Below are 13150 nucleotides of genomic sequence, written 5' to 3'. Positions count from 1 at the left end.
TCACTTATTACAGAAATCTAGCAAAACAGCAATACGGAAAAAGCTTCTGGAAATGTTTCACCAGGTGAGGCCACCCTAAAAAAAGCCCTAAACAAGCAGAACCACTAAAGAAGAAATGAAATCACACAAACATATCTGGAAAGTGCAGGTCACTAGGAAAAGAAGCAGATAAGATAACAAAAATATACAGCAGCTTGCTATAGCATGAAGTAAACCAGATTCCCTGATTTCCTACATTTCAGTTTTAGAATGAAGTGTTCTGTCTGACTAACAAGGCAAGCCAGATCTATGTATTTTTTTCCTCATGCTACACAAGATGAGGGGAAAAGGACAGACACCAGATCACTGTGCTATTGGACACAAATTATTTTAAATGATTGTGGATCAAGTCTGTAAATTATGGATGAAACCAGATAGATCGTTTGCACCATTTACTGATGAGTTTATCACTGTATCTTCTGAGAAATATTTTATTGCTTTTCAAGATTTTAGATGAATTTACTGCAGTGTAAGAGTTCTCACTTTGGAAACCAGGTCCTATCTGACGAACACCAACTAATACAACAAAGTCATTCTGACAGAATGACCAAGAAGGATCACTGCAAATAGATTATTTCTACACACTAAGGGACTGCTTTTCTTCCACTGTTATGTTATTATACAATGCAATTCTGTATCACTAAGTGTATCTGATTCAAGATTGGAATTTCTACAAACAGGAAAAAAAAAAAGGTGCATTCTAGTATTGCTATCTTCTACTTTGAGCTTTATATGGTAATTAAATGGCCCTGCTCCTGACCATCTGCTTACCATTCTTCCCGTTTCTTTTCTTTCCTGCTCCTAACAGGAGTTTTCTGATTACATGAAAGCTATGTATAATTTGCTTTCCCATGCTTAGACAATCTGAGTTCATGGAAAATCCCCTGGAGCCTTTTCTCTTTCAATTACAGGGATCAGTCAATATGGCTTCTTTAGGGAAAGGATAATTACTTGCATTTCTGCTTCTCAAGACTTCATTAAAATAAATCTACACTCCTCTCTAGAGACTTGGAGAGTCGATAACTGTATTGTTAGGGACTGATTATTTTATGAGTTCATCCCTAATATAGAAATCTTCAAACATTTTTTTTTCCACCAAGAGGCTGAGGAATTGAAGCAGAACATTTGGGAAAAATGTGGGAAGCTGAAGGCTGCTGACTTTGCTTCTGCGGTCAAAGCCGGGACAACTTGAATTGAGAAAGATGGAACTCAGAATCTGGATTGCAGACAAGCAAATTTACTATAGAATCTCCCTGCATGCAGGAACTGAAAAATTATTCAGAAAAAAAGCCTCTATGTTCATATGAAATACACATGAAGATCACTAACACCGTAGATTGAATGCAGGGAATTAAAAAATATACAGCTACATTTCTGTCAGTAACGATTACAACACATAAAATATTCTTTCCATTTTGCTAGGGAGTAACTCAGGCACAATTCATCACCCCTCCCTAAAAAAACACTGATATTCAAATATATTCTATATTGGATAAAACAACAGTAAGTAGATTATATTATAATTTCTTCTTTAAGCCAGTAGTTTCTCATCTGGGAAAGACCGTAATACTTAAGAATACCTTTAACTGTAAAAGAACACAGGAAGCTCCTAAAACAGATACTTTTGCAACTTGCAAAAATGTAACATGCATCATACAAGTCTCAGCAATGATAGACTCAAGTCCTGTGAAATCTAGGTGGAAAGATGCAAGGTCTCCCACGTTAATGCAGGTATGACTGCCACTACCAGCATGAGAAAAGACAAGTTCAATTCGTAACTGAGATAACAGTACAGAAAAATAAGAACCAAAAGTTTTTTTTTTGTTTTTTTTTTTTTTTTTAATTAAAGCCGAATGTAGGAGTGCCACGATCTCTAATACAAAGTCAAGGCACCATAATGTTAAAATAAAGCTCTGGAACCTAATTCCATTAAAATAATGTAGAGTTACTCAGATAAGCTTACTCCTTATATAATAAAACGTGGCTTTGTCTTCCAAAGCTACACCTTACCTTTGCTTCCATACTGTTCTGGAGGCAGGTCAAAAGGTACAGGAAAAGATGTTGCTGGATCTTTACTTTCTGAAAGCAGGTTCCCTTTCACATGAAAATAACCGCTGTCCAATCCCTACAACGGATAAGAAACACACAGGAAAAAAAGACTTATTGCTTTTCAGGGAAAAAGACAAACCCAACTTACAGTAGATTTCTCAATAGCAAAACATACTTTAAGAAACAAAGTTTTCCCCCTGTTACTGAGATAATGTATTTCCTAGAGCACCTTCTCTTCATAAGAGCTCAGCTGCTTTTATGATTACCAACCTTTTACTGCATCAAAAGTTAGTGTTGTAAAAACAGAATATAAGGATTGGAAGGGACCTCTAGGGATTACTAAGTCCAACCTCCCTGCTAAAACAGGCTCCATACAGAAGGTTACACAGCTAAACATCCGGACAGGTCTTGAACCTCTCCAGAGAACGAGGCTACAACACTCTCTGTGCAGCCTTTTCCAGTGTTCTGTCACAATGACAGTAAAGAAGTTCCTCCTTGCTTTAGTGTGGAACTTTCTGTGTTCCACTTTCTGCCTACTGCCCCTTGTTCTATTGTTGTTTGATGCTGAAAAGAGTCTGTCCCCATCAATGTGACCCCACACTTCAGATATTTATAAGCTTAGAGGAGGCAACACTGATATACCCACACAGATCACCGAAGACAGAGTAGCTTTACGCCTTTTCAAATTATAATCCAGAAGTACAGTAGCAGAGCAAAGGGAGAGTTACCAAAGACAACATTCAAGCTGTATCACAGCAGTTCTGGCAATTCAGCTCAAGACACCCCCTGAGAGTATAGAAACTTAATTTACTTCATGACCAAAAGTAACAGCAAAATGCTAGTTATAAAGAAATATTGCATATTACACTTCAAGAACTAGATTAAAAACCACTGTCTTTCCAATGAAAGAACACCAGAAAAAGCGAACAAGGACCACGTGAACCAAGATCTGTTCTAAGCTTCCATTTCTTATACCTTTCAAGTCAGTGTGATTTTGATAAACTTCTTTAAAACCAGCCTAAAGCCTTTTGTAGAGATTAGTCAACTCATATCGAGCAGTGTGTTCAAAGTATACCCATGTACAGATACATTAAGATTTTTAAAACTTAATGAATGAGGACTTGAAACTGACTGAATAACAAAAAAACAAGAATAACTACTTGGACTCCACACATATACTTAGTAATCTTTATCAATGTAATTCAAGAATCCAGTTTATCAATGTAATTCAAGAAAAACAAATGCCACTTCTATTCCACACTGAAATGGAGCATATGGGGTGCTTTTCACACAACATAAAACACATCACAGGAAGTACAGTATACAGATTCTAGCATATTTTTAGCTTTTTTTTGTTGCTGTTGTTGTTATCTTCCCTCCCTCCTCCCCCCCAGAAGAAATAAACATTTGTTTCTGCTTCATTTCTTCTACAACCCTCCTTTGTCCTGTTATTACTTCAGCACATATATCTTTATCTTCTCAGGTTTTGTTCTACTCCTCTGCTGTCTTCTTCCTTGTTCCTTTTCCAGTCACCAGATATGTTTCCCATCCTCTAAGTCTTATTTCTCTGTCCACATCATCACTAGACTCCATTTCAAAATTGCTTTTTTCATTCACCAAGACTGAACTCATGGAAGTGTTCCACACTGAATAAAATGTTATTTAGAAGTTTTCCTCAAAAACATCCTGGAATGAAAGTCTAGGAATACGTTCTTACATGCAGGCTCTCTGAGAAGATGTACTTGTTTTTAAGAATAGAACTCATGTCTATTTTCACACAGAAGATCACACAGAAATTGACACATTTTTTTTTTTTCTGTTTTTGAGTGTTTCCTGGATGTTGACAGCTCCCATCGCCATTTCCAAAACCAAATCGGCAAGATCTTGAAGGAAAATAATAACAATAACAATAATAAAATGCTGCCTTCTGAATTTCTCCTCTCAGATAAATTCTGATCTTCCAGAATTTCTCCTCCACAGCTAGATTTTATTCTTTGACACGTCTGCTCACAGCAGTCAAGTTTGAAATGTTAAGAGATGCATTTCTCAGTTGGAAAAGCATGTATTTTTGTACTTACAAAATTTAAGATACAGTCATACATTTTATCACTACCTTAACATCATACATTGTTAAAGTAGGTATTAGTAGGGAGAAGGGAGAATGAAGTAGAACAGCTTTTAAGGTTTTTTGCTACTCAAACACAAGATAGATCAGAGATTATAAGAAATAACACATAAGACAGGTAAAATTGCTAACCCTACTCAAGTGGGAATTAAGACTAATGTATTTAGACACTACTGAAGTAACTTCTGCCACAGACTGCTGATGATTCCACTGTCTTTGTTACTTGGATGATCATGGGACTACTTTTTCCCAGATAGGTAAAAACAGAAGAGTCATCCTTCTGGCAAAGATGCTGAAAAACTCAGTAGTTTGTGTGGCAAAGAATCAGGAATACAAAGAACTTGACAGTAACTGTAATCCTCTGTCCAGAACACATGGAAATCTTTTCTGAGTACTGAAGTACATTTACTCAACTGTGCTTTAGTTTGTTTATTCTTAAGAACCCTAAAAGAAAATTCAGATACCTTCATCCAAAGCTCCTTTGCTTGCAAAACGGGGTTTTGTCCTCACCACTTCAGAATTTGAAAACCTTATAACAGTTCTACAAGCACTCTGAGCACAGTTTAATGTCCTAAAGTCCACACACTATGTGAGCAAACCAATAGTTTATACTTATTTTCTGCCCACAATCGATTCCACACAGTACAACGCTTTACTCTTCAGTTTATCTGGATTCAGGTGAAGTAGCACTACATTAATTTGCAAGTTAGTTCTAAGTTAAGCTATGACTGGAATTACTTCAGTTCACTCTGAATTCCAAAAAAACAACTGACTGCTATAAAACCCATTTTCAGCTCAATCCTCTCCCCACACAACTATGAAACAGTATTTACCATCAATATGGCATTTCAGAATCTGTAGTGCTGCTGTTAGATGTCTGTGCTGATTATTCATCTATTACTGTGGCATCCATTACCACTAGATAGCACTAATGGGTAACCTTTAATTTAATGGCAACTGCTACAATTGAGTTTCTATTTCCAGCAGCTCACTGTCTAGTACCACATTCTTCAACTGGCCATTCAAAAGATTTAAGAATTTCACAAACATTTTTATATGACTCTACGAGTTTAGCTCAGTTTATCTTACAACCTCGCCTGACACAACGTATGACTGCAGAAGGTTTTACTTTTTCCACTTTTTAGGCAAACTATTAAAAAAAAGCTTTCCATTAAAAATATCCGGGGAGTGTCTCACAAAATAATTACAACATGCTTTCCAGAACAACTCCATACAGCAAGGTGATGGGTTCCCAATATGTTTTATGTGTTAAAGTTGTATTTTATTTCAACCTTTGGAAAGGAATCCCCTGGAGCTGAAAGAACAAGCTTGAACATGAGTTACAAAGATGTAAGAGGTGAGAAACTGAGATAAAAAGACAAATGCTATTCCAGTACCAGGATATGACCATTCTGTATACACTGCTTTTTAATTAAGCTTTTGATCCAGCATTAGCTGATTATTCACTGAACACTAAAAACTGTAAATGATGACAGCTGCAGCTGTATTGATAACCACCACTCAACATATTAGAGAGTCTACATTAGCACATCAGGCTGAGACCCAGCCTCAAAGCTGAAGTTCTAGAAAGCATTGAGGGGGAAAAAAACAAAACAAACCAACCAACCACCACCACCGGAAAAAACTAGCATTCAAATGATGGCAAGAGAGAAGTAATCTACTTCTGAATCTGTATTCAGCAGAAAATAGGATCACACAATTGCAGGGGTGAGAAAGGTCCTCAAGAGATCATCAAGTCCACCCTTCTGCTAAAGGAGTTTTTAAGGTTAAGAATATTACATTTGTTCTATGCAAGCCTTAGCATCTATCAAAATCAGTGTCACTAACTATAATCAAACTACATGAAACAGCCAGAAGAAACAGAATTACCAGGAATCAGCAGCATTAAAATAGCATTCCAACAGCTAGAACGTGTTGACACTCTTGAGATGCAGGAATGCTTTTGTTTTGTTTCAAAGTTCAGTTTGTGTTCTGCATATTTCCAGTGGTAAATAAACTGTTTTCTGGAAATGTATTAGTCTATTTATACCTCCGACATCTCAATATATTACATATTACAGTAGTTTAAATGAAGATCATATTGAACCAGAAGTCTTCACATCAAACTAAGTTACCTAAGAAATGCTTTTTAATGCAGGGTTAACTCTGCAGAGTACATACATACACTGCTTAACTTGTGAAACTATTGTAACTTACATACATTCAATTATCTGATACTCAAAAGCAAGTGTAGATATTTATCTCTATGATATAGAAATATGTATAGATATCTGCCTCTGAAGATATTTCCCAGTAAAAACAGGAACAACTGCTGCAGTTAAGTAGCGTTTTGAGGCCTGAAACTCAAACATGAAACTATCTCGCATATACTGATGAACTTCAGTCCAGCCACCTGCATATTTACACATTTGCTTGTTTTCTGTAACACAAATAGGAAACAAATTGAAAGGGCTGGTACAAAGAAGGGAATGAAGACAGCCACGAACAGCATACAATCATAGTAGGACCAAACAATTATGTAGTTATACAAGGTAAGCTGATTTATTACTTAGTAATGTTTGAGATGAGACAGATTTCAACCTACCTTTCCAGGTGGTAAATCCTCTAATAAACTGGTCTGCTAAGCCAAGTATAGCAACTATACCTGTTACCAGAGCACAATACGGAGAGGCAGAAAAACTTTACAGTAAAAGCTTTTCTTAACTCTTTTGCTTCTGGGGGCCTGACCCTTCCTGCAGCAGATGTAGTTTTAAGAGAGGCCTTAAACAGCAAACAAATAATGATAACTGCCACGACCCCAAGATCAGCATCCTTTGCAAATCTCAGCTCATCCTTTAAGTCCTCAATGAGATCAAGGTTTTGGCCTGGTTTGTATTAGTAATTGTTGTGGTGCTGATCAACTGTATGTGTAGAAATTGGATTCTTTTACTCTGAATAATTTCTGCTAGTCTTTTTTTTTTTTTTTTTTAAATTTTAATATAGTTAAAAAAAATGTCCATAAACTTTGACAACAAAGTATGGAGCCAACAGGCAATATTCTCATCTCTAAAGGTTAACCATTGAAATGAATGATTTTTCACAGCCTGGGATTACAAGAGTGAGATTCCCTCACTGTAGAATCTAGTGTAATTCAATTGAAAAACAGCCTTGGAACAAGTTATCTCAAGTTACAGATGCTAAATTAACTCTCATTTAGAGATATTTGGAACCAGAGTCTTGAAATGCGGACTCCTGAAGCTGCATGAAAGGAAAAAAAGTTGCCAAAAGCATTGCTGTCTACAACAATATCACAAATGCTCTTAACAAATAGCACATTACAGCAGGGACAGCAACTATTACCTGAGGAAGTACCTTCAACTACTTTGGAGACTATTAGCATGGTAGTTTTAATACTTATTACAGCTCCATATTAGCTCCAGTTCATGGAAAGCTTCAGCAGTTTTTACTGAACTCTGCTGCTGTAACTGTCAACTGGCAGTTCTCAAGAAAGATACATCTTGCATGCATTAAACTATTTTTGGTTTTCAGATATGAGATTGTGCTATGCATGCATCACAAGGACAAATTCACACTGCAATAAAAAACAAAGAACACATCAGCCAAGGTTTCAAATCCTTGATGCCTACAGTTAATTTTTTTTTTTTTAGCAATACTTATTCACTCAGTGACAGTGACTCATCTTGCCACTATGTTTCACAAAGCCATTAGGCCCCCAAACAGCCACATTCCATTCCAACCCACTCCCACCCCACTGCAAAATACAGCTTGTTTACACTTCCAAGTCCATGTTCAGAACACAAGTGTCAGTCCAGTATTAGGAGTACTGGCCCACATGTTCCACATTTGATGCTGTTTATACTAACTATGGCATTTATTTTCCACTTCCAAAAGAAATTACAACAATGCACAGAAACTGCATTTCTGCATTTTTCATGACAGAATTTTTTCTTGAGAGGTGGACTCTCCTAAGATGAAAACTAGAACTTCATTACTGAAGTAAAATTGACAAAATTCCAAGTGTGTTAAATAAGACAGCATGACCAGCTACTACAGACTTGAAGCTTGTCTCATATGGGAAAGCCACAACAGATACTAGGATGCTCTTCCACACTGCAGGAAGGGTTTACACTGCTTGCTGCTTCAATGCCAAAATAACAGCAATACAGCAATAGGAGATAATGATCTTCTGAACATAGCAGGATTTGGAACAGAAGGACCAGGAATACCTTGACTGTCTCTTTCAAAGACTGATTTAACAGAAAAATGGTTTTTACACAATATACAATGAACTCAAGAGAGCACTTTATAAACAAATTCAGAGTATGCACATGAACAAAGAATGCAACCAAACTACTGAAAAAACTTCACTGAAAATTTAACGCAACATAACCTCCCTTTCATAAGGAGCAGAATTTTCTCCATTCCCTAAACAAAGGAGCCTGGGAAAAAAGAGGAAAAAAAAGCAGTCCTAACCAATGTATTTTTCTCCTCTCAACCTGATAACCAGAAGGCTTGAACTACATTGTGAACTTCTTACCCATGAATATTTATCAAAACAGTTCTTTACTGTTCGCATGAGATTTGTAGTGAAAAAAAAAAAGTGAATTTTCTGTGTAAATAGGCCTACAGGCTTCTGCTACAGGCTGGAGTAGATGCTTAATAATGAGTATTAAATGTGTTTTTAATCATCAGTAAAGTTTGCTCTGACTGAAACTTAAACCCAGAGCCCTTTTGATGCAGTGTAAGAATGAAAATACACTTCTGTTTTTAGTAACTCTCAGTTTCTTAACAAATGGCTGAAAACATTTTGTTTCAGCTGCTAAGACCGGTGTCAGCAGAAATAAACGCTTTAACAGCTTTCATCTGAATGACAACTTTCATAATTCTAGGTGTTTAATGGCAGGTGGGTCAAACTAATTTCAAGAAGGCAACACGTTAACTTCAAATTGCTGAAACTGTGACTGCTTAAGAATCTCATCTTTCTGATCATTAAATGCTCCTTACCATATATCTTTTTTCAACAAAATGAAGCTTGATTCCAGAGCAAAGCTGAGTTATTTATAGAGAAAACTGACAGAAGTGAGGTTCTGATTTTTAGGAGTGAGGAAGAAGGTTCAAGAGAAACTTGCAACAAATTCTCTGAAAAAGAAAGAATTTCACAAAGGAAGAAGTCTGAATAGCTTCTGATCTTAAGCTGTTTATAATGTTGTGGTACCAATAGGTTCACAAGGAAAAAACAATTAGCAACAGGAACAAGACACTTGTATCTTCTCATTATTAGGCATCAGGATTAAGAAAAAACAACCTAAACAATAAAATGGATCAGTTTTCTCAAGTACGATGCATTGATTAAACCACAGAAATAAGCATCACAGGATTCTGTGACAACTGAAACAAAGCAAGAGTGATATTAACTTGATGTGTTTATAGATATGTCAAGCTATGGTTAATAAGAGTGATCTGGATGCAATATTAAACCTGGAAAATGATTAAAATATATCATTGGGAATACACGCTAAAGAGATAATCAGATGCATAGTGTTTATAGTGCTAATCCCCATAGTGTGCTAGGGCTGAGTTCACATTGGATAGAAGATAGGTCAACCCCATGCCTCACCTGAACATTCTCATGTCTCCTAGTTCTCGGCTCCACAGGCTAAAATAATGCATATTTGGTGTAAAACTTGTCTTTAATGTACTGAGAGTGTTATCCCAAGTTTGAATGGTATAATCCTTCAGCATTTAAACTCTTGCTTATGAAGATGTTCTTAGACTCACATAATAATATTAGAAGATAATCAGAATAATTAGAACCACCTTGTTATCAGGGCAGAAAGCATAAGAAGAAACTGTTGCACAGCTTCGCAAATACTATAAGCTTCCTAACAGAGAAACACAGGAATCAGTAACTAGATTATTCAGTTGTATTTGATATTTGTCAGTACTTGGAGATTCTCAACATATCTCAGCATTTGACTTGAGCTATGAACTTACAAATGCTGAAGGCAAGAAAAGGACTCCAAGTTCATACGAACGGATCATCAGTTGGGTGCCATTCTTCTCCAGAGCTCCCCACGCTGCTTTAGACAGATTGGCACTGCAAAGAGAAAGCATTTCAGTAAGGCATAACCTTCACAGCAGAAAATACTGAAGCTGTAGCAACGCACTTCTGGCAGGAGGATTTCACTTCAATTGCACCAGTTTTTAATGAAAGTAATTTGAGTATTCTTCCTAATTGTTATTTTTACAGCAGACTGGAAACTGCAGAAGCAATACTCAGAAGGACACTGATAGAACACATGTGAAAAATTATACAAGCCTGCTCATATCATACAGATCTATAAAGAAAAGGTCAGCCTTTTGAATCGACTCCACACATATCAGACAGAAACTCCATATTAGTTAAATGCTTCAACATGACAACACTAGAAAATAAAAGGCTAGCTAAATTATGACTAGTTATAAGACATTTAGTGTAGAACATTTTTGCAAGTGCTAAACAGAACAAAAGGCTAAGAGCAAGAGATATTTTGCTTCATTTATAAACACAAATAAATACCAAGCAAGCTTATCTTTATCTTTGTGTATTATTCAGCACCTTCTACAGAATACAGTCAGGTCTAAACAATACATTTTAATCAAAAGGCATACTGAATATTTTTTTTAAAGTAGCATATGGTGGGAGCGAAAAAGAAAAGTCAAACAAACAATGAATTTCTGCATTAAGTCAACCAGCATCACATCTGAATAACTCACAAACTTAAGCAATCACATTAACTGCTACTAATACCATCTGACTGAATACCATCTATACTTCAATCTAGACTGCTGCACAACTTAATCTGACAAAAGGGCAGATAGCAAATACCAGCTATCTAATAGCAAAAAGGCAGCAGAAGCATAAACTAAGCCTCAACTCATTCTGTTTTGTTGCAGACAATGAACAAACCAGTATATACAACATCAATCCACATACACCATGTGTTAAGGAACATCGATCAAAGGTTTATGAAGTTTTTGTTACTTCAGTTGATGCTGGACCCTGAAATTGGAAGTTACAGCCCAGAAAAGATTTTAGAGCCATTGCCAACAGTTTCCAAGGTCATAATTTCAACGTGCAGCCCCAAAAGGCTAAAACAGATGCCCTGAAGGTAATGATAAAAAAGACAAAACATTTTTTTGTGCTGTATCAAGCCCTGGTGCATCTATGTCTCAAGTTCTGTGTGCAGTACTGTTTTTCACAGCTTCCTGAGAACACAATGAGCTTGGAAGTAGAAAAGGGCAAATGAAGTGTTTAAGAAGTTGAGATCGATTTTTTTTTTTTTTTTTGCAAGAAGCCAAGCTTAAAGCAACAGAAACTGCAGCCTGGGCAAAAAAGGGCTAAGGTATATAATATGTTGACAAATCATTAAATGGGTAGATACAATTAGTGTAAGATTGCTGTTTGCCCAGTCTGAGCAAATACAACAAAATGAACAGCAGAAAATAACCAAACTCAGGTGCTCTTTGCAAATAACACCTTTTGCTGTCACAGGAGAAAGAACACTACTGGGCTAGAGCAATTGTGAAGCTGAAGAACAGAAAGCTCTATCACATCCAGGATATTTCATAATTCAATTGTAAAAACTATAACACCTCCTCAAAAGGAAGAAAAGGATCTCTTTGTGTATTTAGTGCATGTGTTTTGTTATAACAGAATTTTTTACTTGTAATTACAAGGTCACTTGACTGAAGAGACAAATAAACCTCAAAAAATGAACTACATGTAATAGGAGTAAATGACCCCTGACCTTCTGCACCTTTCTCCTCTTCAAGATTCTGAAAGTGTAGCAACATATAGAATAAGGTCATATCGTGTCACTCCACATGCTCAAATACAGACTTGAGGAAAGTGTAAAAGTAGCACCCAGGTCTTATGCATAAGATCTATTTTCTTCTGCTGATCTGCTAGTAAGGAATTAATTTTAAGTATTTCTTATAAACTTACTACACATTTAAATTTAGGTATTCTCTGACAACACATGCCAAGAATGACTTAAGTCAAAACATCTCTCACATTTATATTCTCACAACTAATTATTTATGCTACTTAGAAACGCTGGACTGCCTTGTTTATTACAAGCATTTTTCTAACAGAAAACTTATATTCTTAAGCTATGCATACATATATGTGTATGTTTACACACATGCATACACACACACACACACAGTAACTAACTCACCTGTGCCAGCAAGTAATGAGAATTTTTTTTTTTTTAAACACAGAATGAGAAGCGTATAAATGGTCATTTACCTTGTAACTAAAAACCATGCAATCTTCTTGAAGTCATGAGATGGTCTCATGTACGTCTTGATGTGAGGCATGGCATGACTTCGTCCTGAGACTTCTGCTGACCATTTGCTAGAAACAGAAAAGGATTGATTTTCATATTTCTTTGTTACAGAACAACATATTTATAAAATATTAAACAAAAATAACCTTCTCCCCCTCCACTGTAATAAAATGCCATGTTTTGTTTTCTTTTAAATAATGCTATCCTTCTATACTACATTTAGTACTTGTATACCCCACAGAAAGGCTAAAAATACTTCAGTATTTTTTAATATTGAAATCCAGCCTTTCTCGAAGCCAGAGACAATTCTTCTTTACAAAAACAAAACAGACATTCTCAGTGTATCAGGAACCCCTAACAAGTTTTCCATTCCATCTCTCCAGACAGCATTCAAGAAACCAAGTGCAAACTTCAAGCCAATTTTTTTCTTTTCTTCTTTGAAAATGATAAATGGTTATGCCTTTAAGCAAATGAGCTTTGTCTTGGCACCAAACTAACCCTTGAAAAATTCCCTAAACTTATTACAGTGTATTTATACATGAAGGAGAGGCACAGGGCAGATTGTTGACGCTACTCTTCCACT

At 36.1% G+C, this 13150-nt stretch overlaps 1 protein-coding gene across 4 annotated transcripts in view; it reads right to left on the bottom strand.

The window, feature by feature from the left end:
* Positions 1-13150, bottom strand: part of TDP1 (tyrosyl-DNA phosphodiesterase 1) — a 29549-nt gene that overhangs the window by 2864 nt on the left and 13535 nt on the right. For all 4 annotated transcript variants that reach the window (XM_015865371.2, XM_032444820.1, XM_015865372.2 and 1 more), the window contains 3 exons: positions 12528-12635; positions 10229-10331; positions 2050-2164 (listed from right to left, as the gene is read on the bottom strand). In XM_015865371.2, coding sequence (XP_015720857.1) covers positions 2050-2164; positions 10229-10331; positions 12528-12635 — 326 coding nt within the window. The remainder of the gene's footprint in view (positions 1-2049; positions 2165-10228; positions 10332-12527; positions 12636-13150) is intronic.

Source organism: Coturnix japonica, chromosome 5 (genome assembly GCF_001577835.2).
Source record: "Coturnix japonica isolate 7356 chromosome 5, Coturnix japonica 2.1, whole genome shotgun sequence".
NCBI lineage: Eukaryota > Metazoa > Chordata > Aves > Galliformes > Phasianidae > Coturnix > Coturnix japonica.
This window is presented reverse-complemented; position numbering and strand designations above follow the sequence as displayed.